An 18,742-nucleotide genomic window follows, 5' to 3' on the forward strand; every position below is an offset into this window, starting at 1 on the left:
CGGCGTGCAGGAGAACGGCGTGTGGCGGCGAAGGATGAACCACGAGCTCGCTCAACTCTACGGCGAACCCAGTATCGTGAAGGTAGCTAAAGCTGGAAGGATACGCTGGGCAGGGCATGTTGCAAGAATGCCGGACAACAACCCTGTAAAGACGGTGTTCGCCACGAATCCGGTCGGAACAAGAAGGCGTGGGGCGCAGCGAGCTAGGTGGATTGACCAGGTACACCAGGACCTGGAGAGCGTGGGTCACAGTCGAGGATGGAGAGAAGCGCCCATGAACCGAGGGAATTGGCGAAATATTGTTGGCGAGGCTTTATCAAGATAATTGATGTAAAGCCAAATAAGCAAGTAAGTAATATTAAAGCTTTAGAAAAAGCTAGACTTATGCACGACATCCGTGAGACATGGTAACATTTCCAGAAACCTGGAGGAAATTACCAAAACTTCACTCAGTGCTGTCGGTGCCAAAAGAAGGGTCATGGTATAAAAAATTGTCATATGGATGCTAAATGCATGACTTGCGGAGGTACTTCTCACGCCAAGGACGTCTGTCAGTGAAGGAAGATACCGATAAGTTCATATGCGCCAACTGCGGGGGCAACCATAAGTCAAATTTTTGGGCTTGCCCTTCGCATAGGCGAGTCGTCGAAGATTGTGCCAGGCAGATGAAAGATAATATGTCCGTTACGATAACGGTCGTTTCCGAAATTTCGCTGGTAGAGTATCGAACAATGCTCATGTTAACGATCGCTTGATTAGGAATCATACCCATCAGGAAGATTATAATCATGCTCATTCACAAACTAATTTCAATCCATCGAATAGCCGTTCGAATCTCTTAATTTCGAATGTATCTTTCCAAGGAAAATCCTTTGGCGATATCGTAGCAGGTAATTTGAACGTCTCCCCCCCTTATTTACTATGTGTACCCATTCTTAATGTTTCAAATCAAATGGAAAAAAACCCTGTCGTCACAGGAAACTTCTACTCTGCCTCATCGTCTACCAAAAATTCTAGCGGAAAATCATCAGATAAGTGATATGTCTGCCACTGATTTTAATTTTCTAACTGAACAATTGAATCTAATGATTGATGCAATGTTCAAAGCCACCACTATGACTGAAGCAGTCCAAGTAGGTGTATAATTTACTAATCAAATTGTTATTGGATAACGTTTTTCTAATGGATCCAATGAACAATGATTTAAATATTTTAAATTGGGATGCTCTTTCTTTGAATGGTAAAGAGGACGAGCTGTTAAATTTTATTACAGCTAATAACGTGCATATAGTGGTTGTTCTACTTTTCCCCGAATGTCGGTTCCCCGAATGTCGTTTCCCCGAACGCCAGTTCCCCGAATGCCAGTTCCCCGAATATCCCGTTTCCCCGAATTACCCACTCCCTCGAAAAGTTTTTGACAATTTTCGGATTTGCATACAAAGAAGGCCAAAATCGTATGGATGGGTCGAATATTAGTGCTTGGTCGAAAATTGGTGCTTCTCCCCTAGTTGTCATAACTTTTTACATTTCAGGGAAGTGAACGTTCTGGTCAACTGATATGCACCCTTCTTTATTTGATTGGTGGTTCTTAGGAGTTTTACCGTCCTCCGCATTTTTGGCACCATGTCTATAGTCCAGAGAGACCAAATATCTCCTTCTTTCGATTTCTTATCGCTCTTTCTAGTTCACCATTTTGCTACTAAAAACTATAAGAGCTCCTATTTGAACAGTATCACTTTTCGGGGAACTGGATCATTCGGGGAAATGGCATCCGGGGAAAAGGGTCATTCGGGGAACTGGCGTTCGGGGAACCAACATTCGGGGAAAAGAAACATATTTAAAACCTGGATCCAAACTTAAAAAAGATCCTAACTTTTTTGTTTATCGTAATGATCGACTTGATGGTGCATGTGGGGGAGTTGCAATCATCATTCATAGGCGTATAAAACATCAACTGTTTTCGTCATTTGAAACTAAAGTTTTTGAAACTTCAGGTGTTTCTGTTGAAGCACAGCTTGGTAAATATACTTTCATAGCTGCCTATTTGCCTTTTCAATGCTCTGGACAGCAAGTTAATTTGCTTCAAACTGACTTGCGTAAATTGACTCGCAAGTCGCAATAAGTCATTTTTTTGTCATTGGTGGCTTTAATGCCATACATCGGTCAAATAATTCTCAAAGTAATTTAAACGGCAGAATTTTATTTGATGAGTGCTCTTCAGGATATTTCTTAATTCAATATCCTGATAGCCCTACATGTATTTCCTGTTCTAGAAATCCATCTGCGTTTGATTTGGTCTTAACCGACTCTAGTCATCTCTGAAGCCAACTAATTACTCATGCTGATTTTGATTCTAATCATGTCCCTGTTACATTTCAAACATCCCATTAAGCGATTCTCAATCCTATCAGCTTCCACTTTGGAAACAAAACTTGATTGTTTTGACAATGCTCTTGAAACTTTAACAAATTCTAGCATTGTAATTCCAAAATGAGAAGTGATATTTGAATCCGTGATTAGAAACGATGATCTTAAACTCTTGATCCGTCTTAAAAACGAGAGGAGAAGGCAATTTATATGGCAGGATTTGTATAAATAAATCACGAAACGTTTTTCACAATTAAGAAACAAAAATTTAGAAAGTACATTTCTTAATTGGACCTTGGCTCTAAGCCCTCTTGAAAATCATCTAAAATTTTGAAAAAAAAACCTTGAAAGCCAATACCAGCATTGAAAAAGGAAAACAAATTATAACTAACTAATTGCGAAAAAGCTCAAAAACTTGCTATGCTATGCTATGCTTGCTCAAAAAAGTGCTATGCGCGCACAATTTTTATTTAGGACTCACTAGTCCAAGTGAAAATCAAGTTACTTAGGACTTCGAAAATATTCTTGATCAAGAGAATGTATTCGAAAATTCCTGGGAGACTGATTTGGAAGAAGGGAGAACTATTATTAAAAAAAATCTATAATATGAAAGCTCTTGGCGTTGATGGAATTTTTTACATCCTCATCAAGAAACTTCCAGAAAGTAGCTATTCTTTCTAAGTTGATATATTTAACAAATGTTTTCAATTAGCATATTTTCCTGCCAAATGGAAAAATGCTAAGGTTGATACAATTTTAAAACAAGACAAAAATCCTGCAGAAGCTTCTAGATATCGTCCAATCAGTTTGCTTTCCAGTGTTTGACTATGAACAGTTTCCGCCATGGACATTCGATCACTCATCCACTTTTACGTGTAACAAATTTGATTCGTTCCAACAAATCTGAAGGCTATTCGACTGGTCTTGCTCTTCTAGACATAGAAAAAACATTCGACAGTGTTTGGCATGATGGCTTGATCGTTAAAATGAAGTTCTGTCAAATCGTACACTTCAGGTTAATTATCAGAACTCCAGGTCTGAAAAACTTCCTGTAAGTGCTGGTGTTACTCAAGGCAGCATTTTGGGACCAATCTTGTACAATATTTTCACATCTGACTTACCTGAGTTACCTCAGGGATGTCAAAAATCCTTGTTTGCGGATAACACAGGCCTCTCCACCAAAGAGCGAAGCTTGCGTGTCATCTGTAGTCGATTGCAAAAGAGTTTGGCTGTTTTTTCTTCATACTTGCAAAAATGTAAGATTTCTCCTAATGCTTCCAAAACTCAACTAATAATATTCCCACATAAACCAAAAGCTCTTTATTTGAAACCTTCAAGTAGACATGTTGTCACGATGCGAGGGGTTCCAATAAATTGGTCAGATGAAGTTAAGTATCTAGGGCTCATGCTAGATAAGAATTTAACTTTCAAAAATCACATTGAAGGCATTCAAGCCAAATGTAACAAATATATAAAATGTCTATATCCTCTTATTAATAGAAAATTCAAACTTTGTCTTTAGAGCAAGCGATTCTATGACATTTGGTCGAAAGACATTTGGTCGAATGACATTTAGTCGAATGACGTTTGGTCGAAAGTACATTTGGTCGAACGGATATTTCGTCGAATGGACATTTGGTCGAAAAGGTTTAGTTACAACAGAAAGGAAATGATATTTGGTCGAACCGTAATTTCGTGGTAAGGATAGTGGTCGAATCTAAACAGTATGGAAACAAAGTTTTACGTTTAGTCTGGCTTTCGTCGAGAGTACCATTTTGTCATGAGTGATTGAACAATTGAAAAAGTATCAACCATTTTACCAACAATTTATATGCGATTAGCAAAATTTTGTTGTTCAATTTGACGTTTCATGCTGCTTTTTTGTTCAGGCATGTTCTGCGAGTCGAGATAAGCTGATCTTAAATGGAAGCAAGCCGCCCAAGTAACAATTTTAGTTTTACGAATTACTTCCAGGGTGCTATAAATAAACGACCATAAAACCATGGTCCAGGCACTATTGTCTTCATCGCATCCCCCAAAACCTCTTGTAGATTAGAACGTGACTAGTTGGCTATGAAGTGTATAATTATGTCACACGAATAAAGCAAAATAGCATTTATGGTAGCTATTTTGAGGCCACCTGTTCTAGATGAATGTCGCTTCATCTTGAAAATGATTTTATCATAACGTTGAGCTTGCCGGTTTTTTTTCCAACGTAAACAAAAGAAAATAAGATTGAAAACATGGCTGTGATAGTTTATTTCTTAGTGCTAATTATTTGAAGTGATTTATTTGAATATAGTGCCCAAATCTTTAGTGCCGAGTGAGATTTACTGTAAAATGTGATGAGAAATAAGTAAATTTGCCTGTGCCCCCTCTGAAAGTGGCATATTTCTAGTTATTTAGTATTTGATAAAATAAACCGCTAGGTGAAGAATTGAACATTTCTTGGTTTGATTGGGCAGTAATTGTGCTTTAAATTATATTCAATTAGTTAAATCATCACACCATAGCATCTGATTAGTGAATTCATGGAGATAATATTATTTGAAAAAGTGAAATTGTGGCAACCTGAGTGAAATTAATATAGCGGAACCATAATTGATAGAGTGTCATCAACAAATGCTGTTTTGTCATCATAAATACACAAATAAGGGCACACTATTATGATTCGGCATTTGCAGATGTGAAATTGCTTCAACAAATGCTGATTGAAGATGATTTAGCTTTTTTTTTCGCTTTTTATGGCAACCAAGCAGCATTCAACAAAGTTTGCAGTTTGCGTACGCTATTATGAAGAATATACGCAAAAAAAAATGAAAACGGGCATTAGTTCGTCGAGAATAAGTGTTCGCAATGCATTGCAATGCATTCGTAATGCATCTGAAGAGTCCAAATATCGATTTGAGAGGTATAAATAAGGTAAGTTATCAAGATTAAAGTGCAAGTCAATCAGTTTAAAAGCAGCTTTTATGGCAACAAGGTGTATTATATCAAGCTTTTATCATGGCCGTCACAAATAAGTGTTACTCAGCAACCACTAGCAGTTTAAATGAGGTATTCTATGCTGCAATAAAGCTGTTTTTGTAGCCACAAAATTTTAACTTTATAGTTTGTCTCTAAAAGGTTTTGAAAACAACCAAGAGCTGGCTTACAAAATATCATCTTCTAGCAACGTTAAATGTCGCCTCAAGCTACCATAGCATTCACGTAACTGTCTTAAAACATTAATAAATCCACTCGAATGCCAAATTGCTGTGAATTTGTTACTTGGGCGACTTTTGTCGCCTCAGTCAACTCGTCTTCCCTTTCCGATACATAGTATTAGCACAATTTTAATTTTGAATAATTGAAAGCTTCTAGTGCAAACTTTGTTATTCACCCGAGGCCATCAACACTATTAGCAAAGCCATATATGCTTGAGAAATGTTATTGAGCTGAAAGACACAAAAAGCCAATTGGTCATAAGTAGAGTTTCCGACATTTAACATTCACTTCGCCATAAAGGTTTTCCTTCAAGCAATTTTTTCCTACCGTTTTAATTCTGATTTCCTCATTCAAAACTCTTATCCACGTCAGTAAGCTGCAAGATCCGCAATTCAAAGAAAGATCCCGAGCACTCTCTCCGAATGCTTCCATCAGATGAAGTTCAGCAGTTGATTATAAAGATTGATGATATTTTAAAAGAATAATAAATAATAAAATCATTATGTTCACATCGTTTAGTAATAAAATAACTTGTTAAGCAATTTTTCAATGAATGATGATATTTTCACTACAGCCAAATATTTCAGTAAACGTTAAAAAAACTACTTCTAAAATGTTCATTTGAATAATCAACGAAATCCTAGATTTTGTCATAACTTCAAATGGCAAATAGGAAGATGTATAAAATTTAAAAACAAATGTCCGATATATTATTCAACAATAGTTAATGATTATTCATAAGAATACGTTTTTAACCAACTTTGCGAAACTTAGAAAACAATAATAAATTTTACAAAATGATATTCCAATAAACCATTTGAAAATAAGCTTTCAACCAATTTTCCGTTCAAAAAAGTCATTCGACCAAAATAAATGTTTCAAAGGTATTCGACCAAATGTCCATTCGACCAAATGTCCATTCGACCAAATGTCCATTCGACCAAATGTCCTTTCGACCAAATGTACTTTCGACTAAATGTCATTCGACCAAACGTCATTCGACCAAATGTCATTCGACGAAATGTCCTAAAGCCAGAGCAAGCTTTTTATGTTCAAACAAATTTTCAGGCCAGCCATGTTGTATGCTGTACCAATATGGACTAGCTGTTGTAATACCAGGAAGAAAGCTCTGCAGAGAATTCAAAATAAAATTTTGAAAATAATTCTGAAGCTTCCCTTATGGTATAATACCAATGAGTTACATAGAATATCCAATGTTGAAACATTGGAACAAATGTCAAATAAAATAATAAACAATGTCAGGCAAAAATCGTTACAATCTTCTATTGCCACGATTAATTCGTTATACATTTAGAATAAGTTAGGTTAAGCAAATTGAAAACGTGTTTTTTTCTCTTATAAGCAGGTGAAATCAACTTAACTGTGAAAAATCTGAACTGCTACGGCAAATGAAATGTAATATGTTGTTAAAAAAATGTTAATAAAATCTTAAATTTGTTTTACCAAATTAGGATGATAGCGTTGTCTAATAACACAGAGCACTTAGATATAAGAAATGAATGTTATGTTTGGAATGATACTAATATAGAAATTAAAAAAAAACTATACCATATTTACTACCGAATGTTTTCAGTTACATCCACTTTAATATTTTTTTCAAAGAGTTATGAGTATTTATTTGAATTTAGACATTTTTTACCCATCTCTATCGTTTTTACTAACCCATGTATCTTCAAACATCGTCATATAAGGAAAAACTGTTGTGCAAACTTTCACAAATCATAAATCACGATGTTTTGGGTGATGGTTACACCGTGCAGTTTTTCTATACACTTCAGACAAATACCTTCTTAATTTCTACATAATTGTTTGTTGAATAGTACGACAACTTTGTTAGTTTGACAAACCATGATTTTTGAAGTGTCAAAAAAGGATTGTCATTTTACAAACTAAAAGAGTTGAATGGAACAAACAGTTTTGCTGGTTCAAACTTGCGGAATTTCTTTGCTTGCTTTTATTATAAGTAAATTTCTAGGCATAAGATTGATCACTTAAATAAAACTTAAGGGCTGTCATTTTTTGAATGGCATATTCAACTAGACTAGTAATTATTAACTCCTGAATCTACACTCAAAAACTCAATCACCAAATATGCAGTCATCCATCTAAAACTCACCGAAACGAACACGCAGGTGATTCAGATTGACTGAAATTTATGGCGCATTTCCCAGTGTACGTTACATACAATACTTGCCCACCACACCCGCAAGGATATTTTACACCGGTCGAGGACAACTGTAGGCTACCAGATGAAAAATTCAATTATTCACTTACACATCACGTTCAGCTCGAACACCGGGCTGCTGCCTTCGCCTTCCGCGTTGAACCCGACGCAGGAGTAATTTCCGGCCGTGGTTCGGGAGACTCCCTGCAGGACCAGCGAGTGGTTGCTTATGATAACGCCCTGCGATATGTTGTGCGGCAGTGTTTTGTTCTGTAATTAACATTTCACCGGGTTTCGGTTGCAGGATGCGTGGAAATAGATGGAAGGATATCAAACCGGTAAAAGCCATTTTGTTGTGTCTGTACAGTGTTGGCTGCTGCTCCTACAATAAGGTTAACTCTATCCTGTACTTTGTTTAATTGTGATACAAGACACCAATCCAACCATACGAAACACCTTTTCCGAAAGCAAATGTTCCACATTGCAGAAACAGCCAACACTGTACGCTCAGTCACAGAATGAATCGTGGATTAAAACTTACATTATGTTTCCATTCGACCTTGTAGACAGCGGGATGAGCTGTCACTATGCAGTCGAAATAGACGTCCGTGCCTTCGCGGATTGAGTCTGGATCCAGTGAGCTGCCGAGCCGAACGTACGCATCAGGAACATCTGTAATAATGGAAACACAAAATCACAAATCATTATTACCCATGTTCGAGATAATGATAGTCATTCCGGATGCTAGGACAAAATGCGATGCGTAATTGGGCTGAAAATTGGGAGGTGTGCATTTAATTAGTAATAGCTTTTTTTGACGTGATGTGACAATCTGGTTGGCAGAGCTGTTTTCAAATTCATCTGGAACTATGGGCGAAATATTCTGAAAATAAAATATCTCCAAACCATCAGTAGTTAGTGTTCAACTGGTTTAACAAAAAAATAAGGCTTGGAAGAATAGATTTGGATAATTATTCAATAATTTGTGATACACATTTTTTCAACCAAAAATGTATATGTAACCAATCTCTGTTGGATGACTAATCAAATAGTTCCTAATTACCCAGAATGACAAAATTAGAAAAACATGAAAGTTGTTTTGCAGGTACGACAACGAAGAAAAACAATTATTGAGAAATAGTATTTGGAGGACTTCCAATGAACCCGCACGTGCTGTACTTCATGTTAGGAGTGCCTCACAACAGCGTCTGTTATTTGTCTTTTGGTCTGGGCGGTACCCCGGAAAGGATTTATCTATAGCCTAGTAGTGAAGTCCACGGTTACAACTCAAATCTATGCTTAACATGCCTCGGTTCAATTCCTTGTCGGTTCAGCATATTTGAACACCTAAATGGCGCAGAGAACACAGGTACAAAAGATCAGCACATCGAAGGCGATGGCTACGTCAGTACAGCGGAAAGTGGAAACCAACCAGCTCCCTCGATGGGGGAAGTTAAGAATGTCAGTCAACAGCTCAAAAATATTAAGATCGCTGGCAAGGACGGTATCGGAGCTGAACTCATCAAGACGGGCCCAGCAAAGTTGGCGGCATGTCTGCATCGGCTGATAGTCAGAGCGGAACAGCTACCGGTGAAGTATAAGCAAGGCGTTATATACACTACCTACAAGAAGGGTGACAAACTGGAGTGTGAAAGTTATCTGGCAATCATTATCCTAAACGCCGCCTATAAAGTGCTTCTCAGATTCTCTTCCGTCGTCTATCATCTACAGCAAAGGAGTTCGTGGTAAGTTATAAAGCAGGTTTTATCGACGGCCGCTCGACAGCGAACCAGATCTTTTCCGTGCGCAACAATGAACGGTGTGCAAAACTACCTGAAGATCTCTGGCGAACACTCCAGTTCGTTCGAGTCTCGGTGGGCTACGACAAGGTGATGGACTTTCGTGCCTGTTGTTGAATATTTCGCTTGAAGGTATCATACGGAGAGCCGGAGTTAACAGTCGTGGCACGATTTTCACGAGATCCGGACAATGTGTTTGCTTCGCGGACGACATGGATTTTATTGGTAGGAAACTTGAAGCGGTGGCAAATTTTTTTCACCCGCCTGAAACGCAGAGCAACACGGGTCGGGCTATTGATGAGTGTGTCGGAAACAAAGTACATGCTGGCAGGCGGAACTGAGCGCGAAAGGGCCAGCCTAGGAAGCAGTGTCACGATAGACGGAGATACTTTCGAGGTGGTGGAAGACTTCGTCTACCTCGGATCCTTGCTGACGGTTTACACCAATGTTAGTCGGAAAACACGAAGGCCCAACTCTACAGTATCCTGAAGATGACTTAAGCTGAAAGGATACGCTGGGCAGGGCATGTTGCAAGAATGCCGAACACCAGTCTAGTAAATATAGTGTTCGCCACGAATCCGGTCAGAACAAGAAAGCGTGGGATGCAGCGAGCTAGGTGGATAGACCAGGTGCATCAGGACCTGGAGAGAGTAGGTCGCAGTCGGGGATGGAGAGAAGCGGCCATGAACCGAGCGTATTGGCGAAATATTCTTGGCGAGGTTTTATCAAGCTAATTGATGTAAAACCAAGTAAATAAATAAATAACATTGTGAAAATGGAACTGTTAACCCTAAACGTCTCGGGCAACTAAAGAAGTATCACCGACGAAGATGAAGCTTTCTGCAATGGCGTGACGCTACGATGTAGCCGTCAAGTATCTTTTGCAATTTCCCATCGTAATAGGCTGTTTTTCATCACGCCAATTTGCCATGAAGCGGCCTACTTTCCTACATTGTGTTATGTAGTGTCATAATAGTCATTACGCAACTGAAGTTGCGCAATGTATCATAAAACAGCAATTCTCAGAAAATGCAAAATAATGGTGCATACATCACGATTTGGTTTATGAAACCTACGAAATTGTAAAATATGTTGTACGTCTATCGTTCCAAACTCGATTTTCTCAGAACGAATCGTAATTATCCAATTCAGTGAGCCGCTTTGGATGAATATACGACTACTGCTGTAGAAACCATCATTTTTAATTTTATTTATTTTTTTAATTTATTTTTTAGAATCATTCCAAACATTATCATCCAAATTTGGTAAAACAAATTTAAGATTTTATTAACATTTTGTTAACAACATATTACATTTCATTTGCCGTAGCAGTTCAGATTTTTTTACAGGTGAGTTGATTTCACCTGCTTATAAGAGAAAAAAAAACATGTTTTCAATTTACTTTACCTAACTTAACCTTAATATATAACGCATTAATCGAAGAAGATTGTAACGATTTTTGTCTGAAATTATTAATTGTTTAATTTGACATTTATTCGAATGTTTTAACATTGGATATTCTATGTAACTCATTGATACTATACCAGGGAGGAAGCGTCAGAATCATTTTCAAAATATTATTTTGAATTCTCTGCAGAGCTTTCTTCCTGGTATTACAACAGCTAGTCCATATTGGTACAGCATACAACATGGCTGGCCTGAAAATTTGTTTGAATATCAAAAGCTTGTTCTTAAGACAAAGTTTTGATTTTCTATTGATAAGGGGATAGAGACATTTTACATATTTATTACATTTGGCTTGAATGCCCTCAATGTGATTTTTGAAAGTTAAATTCTTATCCAGCATGAGCCCTAGATACTTAACTTCATCTGACCAATTTATTGGAACCCCTCTCATAGTGACAACAATTCTACTTGAAGGTTTTAAATAAAGAGCTTTTGGTTTATGTGGGAAAATTATTAGTAGAGTTTTGGAAGCATTAGGAGAAATCTTCCATTTTTGCAAGTATGATGAATAAATATCCAAACTTTTTTGCAATCGACTACAGATGACACGCAGGCTTCGTCCTTTGGCGGAGAGGCCTATGTCATCCGCAAACAACGATTTTTGACATCCCTGAGGTAACTCAGGTAAGTCAGATGTGAAAATATTGTATAATATTGGTCCCAAAATGCTGCCTTGAGGAACACCAGCTCTTACAGGAAGTCTTTCAAATCTGGAGTTCTGATAATTAACCAGAAGTGTACGATTTGACAGATAACTTTGCATTATTCTAACAATGTATGTTGGAAAATTAAAGTTTTAAATTTTGCCAAACACTGTTGAATGCTACTACTACTACTGTACTCTAGAAGAGCAAGACCAGTAGAATAACCTTCAGATTTGTTGGAACGGATCAAATTTGTTACACGTAAAAGTTGTTGAGTGGTCGAATGTCCATGGCGGAATCCGAACTGTTCATTGGCAAAAATTTAATTTTCGTTGATGTGGGCCATCATTCTGTTCAAACGACCTTTTCAAAAAGTTTACTGATGGAAAAGAGCAAACTGATTGGACGATCGCAAGAACCTTAGCATTTTTCCATTTGTCAGGAAAATATGCTAATTGAAAATATTTGTTAAATATATCAACTTAGAAAAAATAGCTACTTTCTGGAAGTTTCTTGATGAGGACGTAGATAGTTCCATCATCGCCAGGAGCTTTTATATTTTAGATTTTTTTTATAATAGTTCTTACTTCTTCCAAATAAGTCTCACAGGCATTTTCCAAAACGTTCTCTTGATTGAGAATATATTCGAAGTCCTGAGTAATTTGATTTTCAATTGGACTAGTAAGTACTAAATTAAAATTGTGCGCGCTTTCAAACTCTGCATAGCAAGTTTTTGTGCTTTTTCGCAATTGTTTAGTAATGACATGTTTTCCTCTTTCAATGCCGGTAGGGGAATTCGGGGTAAAACCGACACCCTAAGCTTATTGATAAAATTTGTGTACTTTCGCTTGTTAAACGAACCTAAAATTGTTGTAGAATAACATATTGGTTATAAATCTATCAATCCTTGCGATTGCTGGATGATATATAGAGGTTATATATTGATTTGGATCAAATTGATATTTCATCAATTTTAGCTGAGACAATTGAGAGTGCGGGTAAGATCGACACCCTGTTGGGGTAAACACGACACATCCACTTTGAATAGAATTTATACGTTGTGAACGGCGATCACAATGCACATTTAAAATAATGCTTTGAACAGGACATTCGACATTTATAACCGTTTCCTCCAAAGGATTTTTCACATATTACGTAAATTATTGAGGAGAGGCAAAAGATCCACTAAATATATGTGAAAATTTTATGCTAAGATTTTAAAGTTGGGGTGAATACACATGGATATTATTAATTTGTGTTCATGAAGTGCTTACGAAGATGAAGTTGTAGCGAATGATTGGTTGTGGAACTAAATACTGTTTTATTTTAACAAAACAGAGAAGTATAATTATTTTTAGATAATAAAAACCGTCGAACCTCATGGTTTGTAAATAAACAAAAAGATTAATTTATGTGAAAATATGTATTTCGCTTGCATAAAATTCTATTAATTCTTCAATTTTTATTGAGAAAAATTTCACCAAGCTTCATTAAATAAGTTAAAACGTGATAACATAGAAATACATTTTATTAAACGTAATGAAAGCCTGTGGCAAGCCATATGGTGTCATATTTTACATGTTAACAAGTTCGCCATCCGTGAACTTCACTGGAATTCGAAAATAAAGACTCACATAAACTACAGAGATAGTCTTTCGATTAGAAAGATTACCTGAAGTTAGATTGTGAAGCAAAGAAAGGTGTCGATTTTACCTCAAATGAAAGTGTCGATTTTACCCCGAGTGGACATTTATTTTTCAATAGCTTTTTATGCTGTCGAAAAATCAAAAATTAATTTCTCCTTCATGTTGTATCAACGTAATAATAGTAAATGATAAGGTAGACGCAGAACAAATAATGATATTTTAAAAAGTTCACACGCAAAATAGTTAAAGAATAACAGCGAAATATTACAACTGCTGTTGCTTCTATGTTATCCAATATGATTTTGTTGTTTATTTTGGCAGTTTATTGGTAGCGTCAGTTGTAATGTCATTAGAAACACAACATTTTACAAGTTAAGATAGAGCGTGGTGGAAACCTGAGACGAGACTCGCGAAGAGGAAAAAAAGCAACGTCATATGCAGCCCAGATTTCGCTGTCAGATGCAGCCAGTTGATTTTGTGGGCGAATATGTGAAGAGTATTGGAATCATTAATAAAAAAAAAACATTCAGCGAAATATTCCATTTGATTTGCGCTGACGAAACTAAATCGAAACAAGCAAAACATTTGTTATTGCAATGTTTACTGCGTTTGCGGATGTGAAATTTAACTTGAAAAGGTTTTCTGAACTTGGAACGATGCAATCGCAATTCATCTTTGCCATTGAGTTCATGTAAAAGCTTGAACATCTTGCTCACAAATTTGTGTAAACACAGAATCGAAGAAGAAAATCTTAGCAACCGTAGAAAAAGAAGACCGACTTCGCGAGTCTCGTCTCAGGTGGAAACTACATGAAAATCTGCTCAAAACATGAAAAATCAAAGGGTGTCGAGCTTACCCACAGTGTCGGTTTTACCCTGATTGCCCTATTAAGCCACCCTATATACCCTATTGGCTTCTGAGGTTTTTTTCAAAATTTTACATAATTACCAAAAGGGCTTAGAGCCAGGGTCCATTTGAGAAACCTGATTTAAAAAATTTTGGTTTCTTAATTGTGAAAAACGTTTCTTGATTTCTTTCTACCATATAATTTTCATAGCAGGATCGTGAGTGCGTTGAAATTGCCTTTTCCTCACGTTTTTCAGGCGGATCAAGAGTTTAAAATCATCGTCTTTAATCACGGATTCAAATTTTACTTCACATTTTAGAATTGCAATGCTCCTGGCTTCAACAATGGAATTTGTTAAAGTTTCATGAGCATTGTCAATATCAAGTTTAGTTTGTAAGTAAAATGCTAACATCAAGATTAGAGTCAATTTATGTTTCATATATATTCCAGTCGGCTAGAAAATAATTGAAAGTGGAGCTGATAGGATTGAGAATCGCTTCATGGGATATTTGAAATGTAACAGGGACATGATCAGAATCAAAATCAAAAGGGGTTCAGGTAATTTCCTCCAGGTTTCTGGGAATGTTCCCATGTCACACGGACATCGAACATAAGTTTTGCTTTTTCTTAAGCTTTAATATTATTTAGATCTTTTTTTTTAAGTGAACAAATTAATATTCTTGAGAAAGCCCTTTTCGAACAATGCCAGATTGGGTTCTTTTTTCATTATGATTACTTGGACTGGGGAAAATCCAAGTAAATCATTTATTCAATTTTTTTTTATCTTCAGGTGACTTATAGCCACTTGAGAAACCTTTCAAGACGACTTTGAACAAACGTTCAGTTTTGTCGTCACAAGTAAAAAAATTGTGCTTCTTCTTTTCTAGATGTTTGAGAAGAAGTTCGTGATCTTTAAGAGTTTTCGGCAAAACGCGACAGTCTCCTTTCTTTGCGATTTGGATGGAAACCTTGATTCCCCTAATGGAGTTCAAGATCTCCTGCCTGAATCCCCCAAATTCGGAACAACTGACCACGATAGGCGGCACTCTTTGTTTCCTCACTTGAATCAAAGAGCCTGGGCTAGAGGCTGCTTCGATTTGGTGTTCGGAAAATTTGTCTAGAGCATCGAACTGATTGCTCATTTTGATGCAATTATCAACATTATTCATATCACCCTTGGATGAAAGTTCGCATTCCGGAGAAACGTCCTTCCTTCCATTCTTGCCACGTTTAGTGACAGTTTTAAATCCCACTTTTTTGGAAGGAAGTTGTGAATTCAGAGATTCACCCTGCCTTTCGTTTGAGGTTGCATCCATGTTTAGTGAATAAACGAGAGAAAACGAGACCTCCTGAGAGGTTTTTTCCCCAAGACGGTGTCCAAGAAAGATTATCACCGCCAACGGGTTGAACGAAAAATTGAGGTACGTAAAGGGATCAATAGTAGAAAAAAAATGTACTGAAAAGTACTGTTTTAGTGGCACTGAAAAGTACCGTTTTTTTTTTTAATTTTAGCATTGAAATGGACTTTTTTTTAGCACTGAAAAGTACTGTTTTATTGCTTTCGGTAGTATTTAAAAAAAAATCCAAGAGCAGAGAGAATTCGTATACGCACAGCTTGAAGGTACGATGTATACTGATTCTGCAACTTGTTGCGTAAACTAGACCATTCGTCACATCCTCAACGATGACATTCCAAATTTAAATTAAAGAATGCCTGAAAAAACGAGTATGACCGTTTATCTGCCAGCGTAGGGGTATAATCATCTCTTGGTTCAATTTGACCTTTTCTCCAAGGTACTTCTATAGTGGTATCATAGACAAACAGACGTGGCAATAAGAAAAATCATCATTTTAAAAAATAGAAACATTAACACCCACTGCTAAAATACTGTGTTTAACCAACATGATATAACTCGATATGCACAAACGTCAAACATGAACGATAAGTGCGCTTACTTATGATGAAAAGAATTCGAGCGTTGCATCTGTTTGTCTGTGGTGGTATGCTACCATCAAAATCGTATCTCCATGCTAATGAATTCTTCGAACTGCCCGGGATTTCGACCAATCAAAAAATACTGGGAAATTTCAAAGGCGACTTCGACGAAGCGGTGGGGCAGTCAAGAGCAACCAGCAAAATTCGGGCAAAATGGAAGAAATCTCGCATAATTTATGATCTTGCCCTAAAAGCCATTGGTAACCATGTGTGTAGCTCGTTGTTTCTGAGCATTTGAATAGATTTACATTATACTTAACAACTCTATGGTGAATAAAGGATCATTCGCTACCTGCCGGTGGTGGTGAAGTACTGCAAAGCAACCTATAATGGACTAATTAAATTTATTGAGTCACGAATCGCATGTCTTTTGTGCGTACCAATTTAATTTTAGTTCGCCTTTATTCTTATGACCTGTATACATTCTTATGTCACTATCTACGCGTGTCAAACTAAAGATTGAATGGGGGCGTGGGGACTCTGAGATGATGCATTAATAACCAATTTTTTTATCGAAAGAGTCTATCCCATCATTTTCCTTCATCATTTTCAAACGCACGTCATAAAAGGTAATCACATTGTAACAAGCAACGCAACTCAAATAACTTACATTGTATATCGAGCTTCCATCCATCCTCCAGCGCTTCGGTGGTTGGTACGTAGGAGTTGTACGCTTTGCAGGACAGATACTTGCCCGCATCGGTTCGGTTAAGGCTTATCGACAGCGTACTCGTGGTTTGATTACCATCGGCAGACGTCTGCTTGCGTTAGGAAGAGTGAATGCAAAAAACAATATCTCTGTGTGAGGCAACAGGGATTCGGTTGTTTAATTTTAGAGTTCAAAGCATTACCGTTTCTTTGCTTCTGTCGAGCCGAATTCCATCCAGGAACCATGTTATGGAGGCTGCCGGCCGAGAACCCGCACTTTGGCACAGCAGGTCGTATCGATGACCGGCCGATAGGGGTTGGCGTGCACCAATCAGTCTTATATTGAGGGGAGCAACTGCGAAGACACGGATAGAGAATGGAGATCATACAAGTTAACATTATAATGAACAAAGTTTCTTGCGTGTGGTGCATTCCATGTCAAAACGAAACATCCCTGAAAAATTTTGATTTTATGCAATTTTAAAAATATTACGTTCTCTACTGGTCTACTATTCGTTTATTTCAATACTTACCGATTTGATTTATATTACAGACAATTAACCCCTCTACCGACAGCTCAATTTTTTACCGCAAAATTCAAATTCAAATCGTTATAACTTTTTTGTTTTTCAATATTTTAACATCATTTTTTCACAAGCTCTCAAAAAATTCTTCGAGTTTTAGGATCTGTGCTGATGTTGATCATTGGTCATCTGGTTTTGAAGATGTTCCTTGGGGGACCAACATTTTCCATATAAAATGCCTTTGGCGGCCGATAACGATTTGAATATTTATTTTGCGGTAAAAATGAAGCTGCCGGTAGAGGAATTAGGGCCCTTATTAAATTACATTTTATTGAAAAGCAAGTGTCGCAAAAAAAAAAGTCTGGAATGAGCGTCTTTTTCTACATAATAGAAATAAACAAAACAAGCATCACATTATACACCTGGCCACGTCCTTACAATTGCTGGGGAAAGAGAAGGAATATAAGTTTAACGTCTTTTTAAGAAGATACAGGGAACCCAAACTATCTTCATAAACGTCACAGGATAGGGAGATTGTGTTAGTAGGGTAGGGTGTATAGGAGGATGAGCTCAATTCGACAATTTAGAGTATTATAAATAACATATGGTAATAAGTATATAAATATCAATTTTGAATTTACCTGATATATTCGAACCATTACTGAGAGAAAAGTTTTGATTAGTTAGATATAAAAGAACATACAATTTCACTGCACAACGCCAATAATGTACTTTCACTATTCCACGGCACTACGCGAACGACACAACTTACACGATTAATCCAGACCGCTTCACCCGCCCCCACAGGGGCAAGCATCGCGGTCAAAGGATCACACACTCTAGTCGCAGACACATTTTATTATCAATAGAAAATATTTATATCACAGTGAGTTCTCAATATGCCCTCTATGATATGAAACAGTTTTCAATTTGCTTTAACTGATAGCAAAAATAGATTTCAATTTGATTTCTGATTTCATGGCATTTTTAAGCTTACAATTTTGATGTTTTAACTGTGAAACGATCAAAATGTTAACAAACTGAGTTATTAAAATTCGCGACATTACAACATCAAAATTAGTTTACATTATGATCTCAAGGCTTTGCTCGGCTAACGTTATCAATTTTTAAAACAGACACGAATGCCATGACAAATGGTAAAGTTTCTTAAATAAAACATAATAATAAATAAAAATAATTTTTAAAAACACTTAACTTTCCAATGGTGGGTGAGGATATGGAATTACTAACTTGAATTACTTTAACTTTTACGTACCCGACGTATTTTCATATAGCTGCCATTTCTTGAATTATCATTTGGTATTTTTGAGACCACCCTCAGTTGACTTTAAACAGGTATCAGTTATTTGACATATATCGACAATACTAAATTCTGGTCCATGCCGGAGATG

The 18,742-nt window shown here is 36.9% G+C and overlaps 1 protein-coding gene across 2 annotated transcripts in view; it reads right to left on the reverse strand.

Moving 5' to 3' along the window:
* Window positions 1-18,742, reverse strand: part of LOC5574581 (protein turtle) — a 756,452-nt gene that overhangs the window by 77,703 nt on the left and 660,007 nt on the right. For both annotated transcript variants that reach the window (XM_021853722.1, XM_021853716.1), the window contains exons 6-9: window positions 17,010-17,161; window positions 16,769-16,916; window positions 8,301-8,431; window positions 7,870-8,029 (exon numbers count right to left, since the gene is read on the reverse strand). In XM_021853722.1, the coding sequence (XP_021709414.1) occupies window positions 7,870-8,029; window positions 8,301-8,431; window positions 16,769-16,916; window positions 17,010-17,161 (591 nt within the window). The remainder of the gene's footprint in view (window positions 1-7,869; window positions 8,030-8,300; window positions 8,432-16,768; window positions 16,917-17,009; window positions 17,162-18,742) is intronic.

The sequence above is a fragment of the Aedes aegypti genome, chromosome 1 (genome assembly GCF_002204515.2).
Source record: "Aedes aegypti strain LVP_AGWG chromosome 1, AaegL5.0 Primary Assembly, whole genome shotgun sequence".
Classification (NCBI taxonomy): Eukaryota; Metazoa; Arthropoda; class Insecta; order Diptera; family Culicidae; genus Aedes; species Aedes aegypti.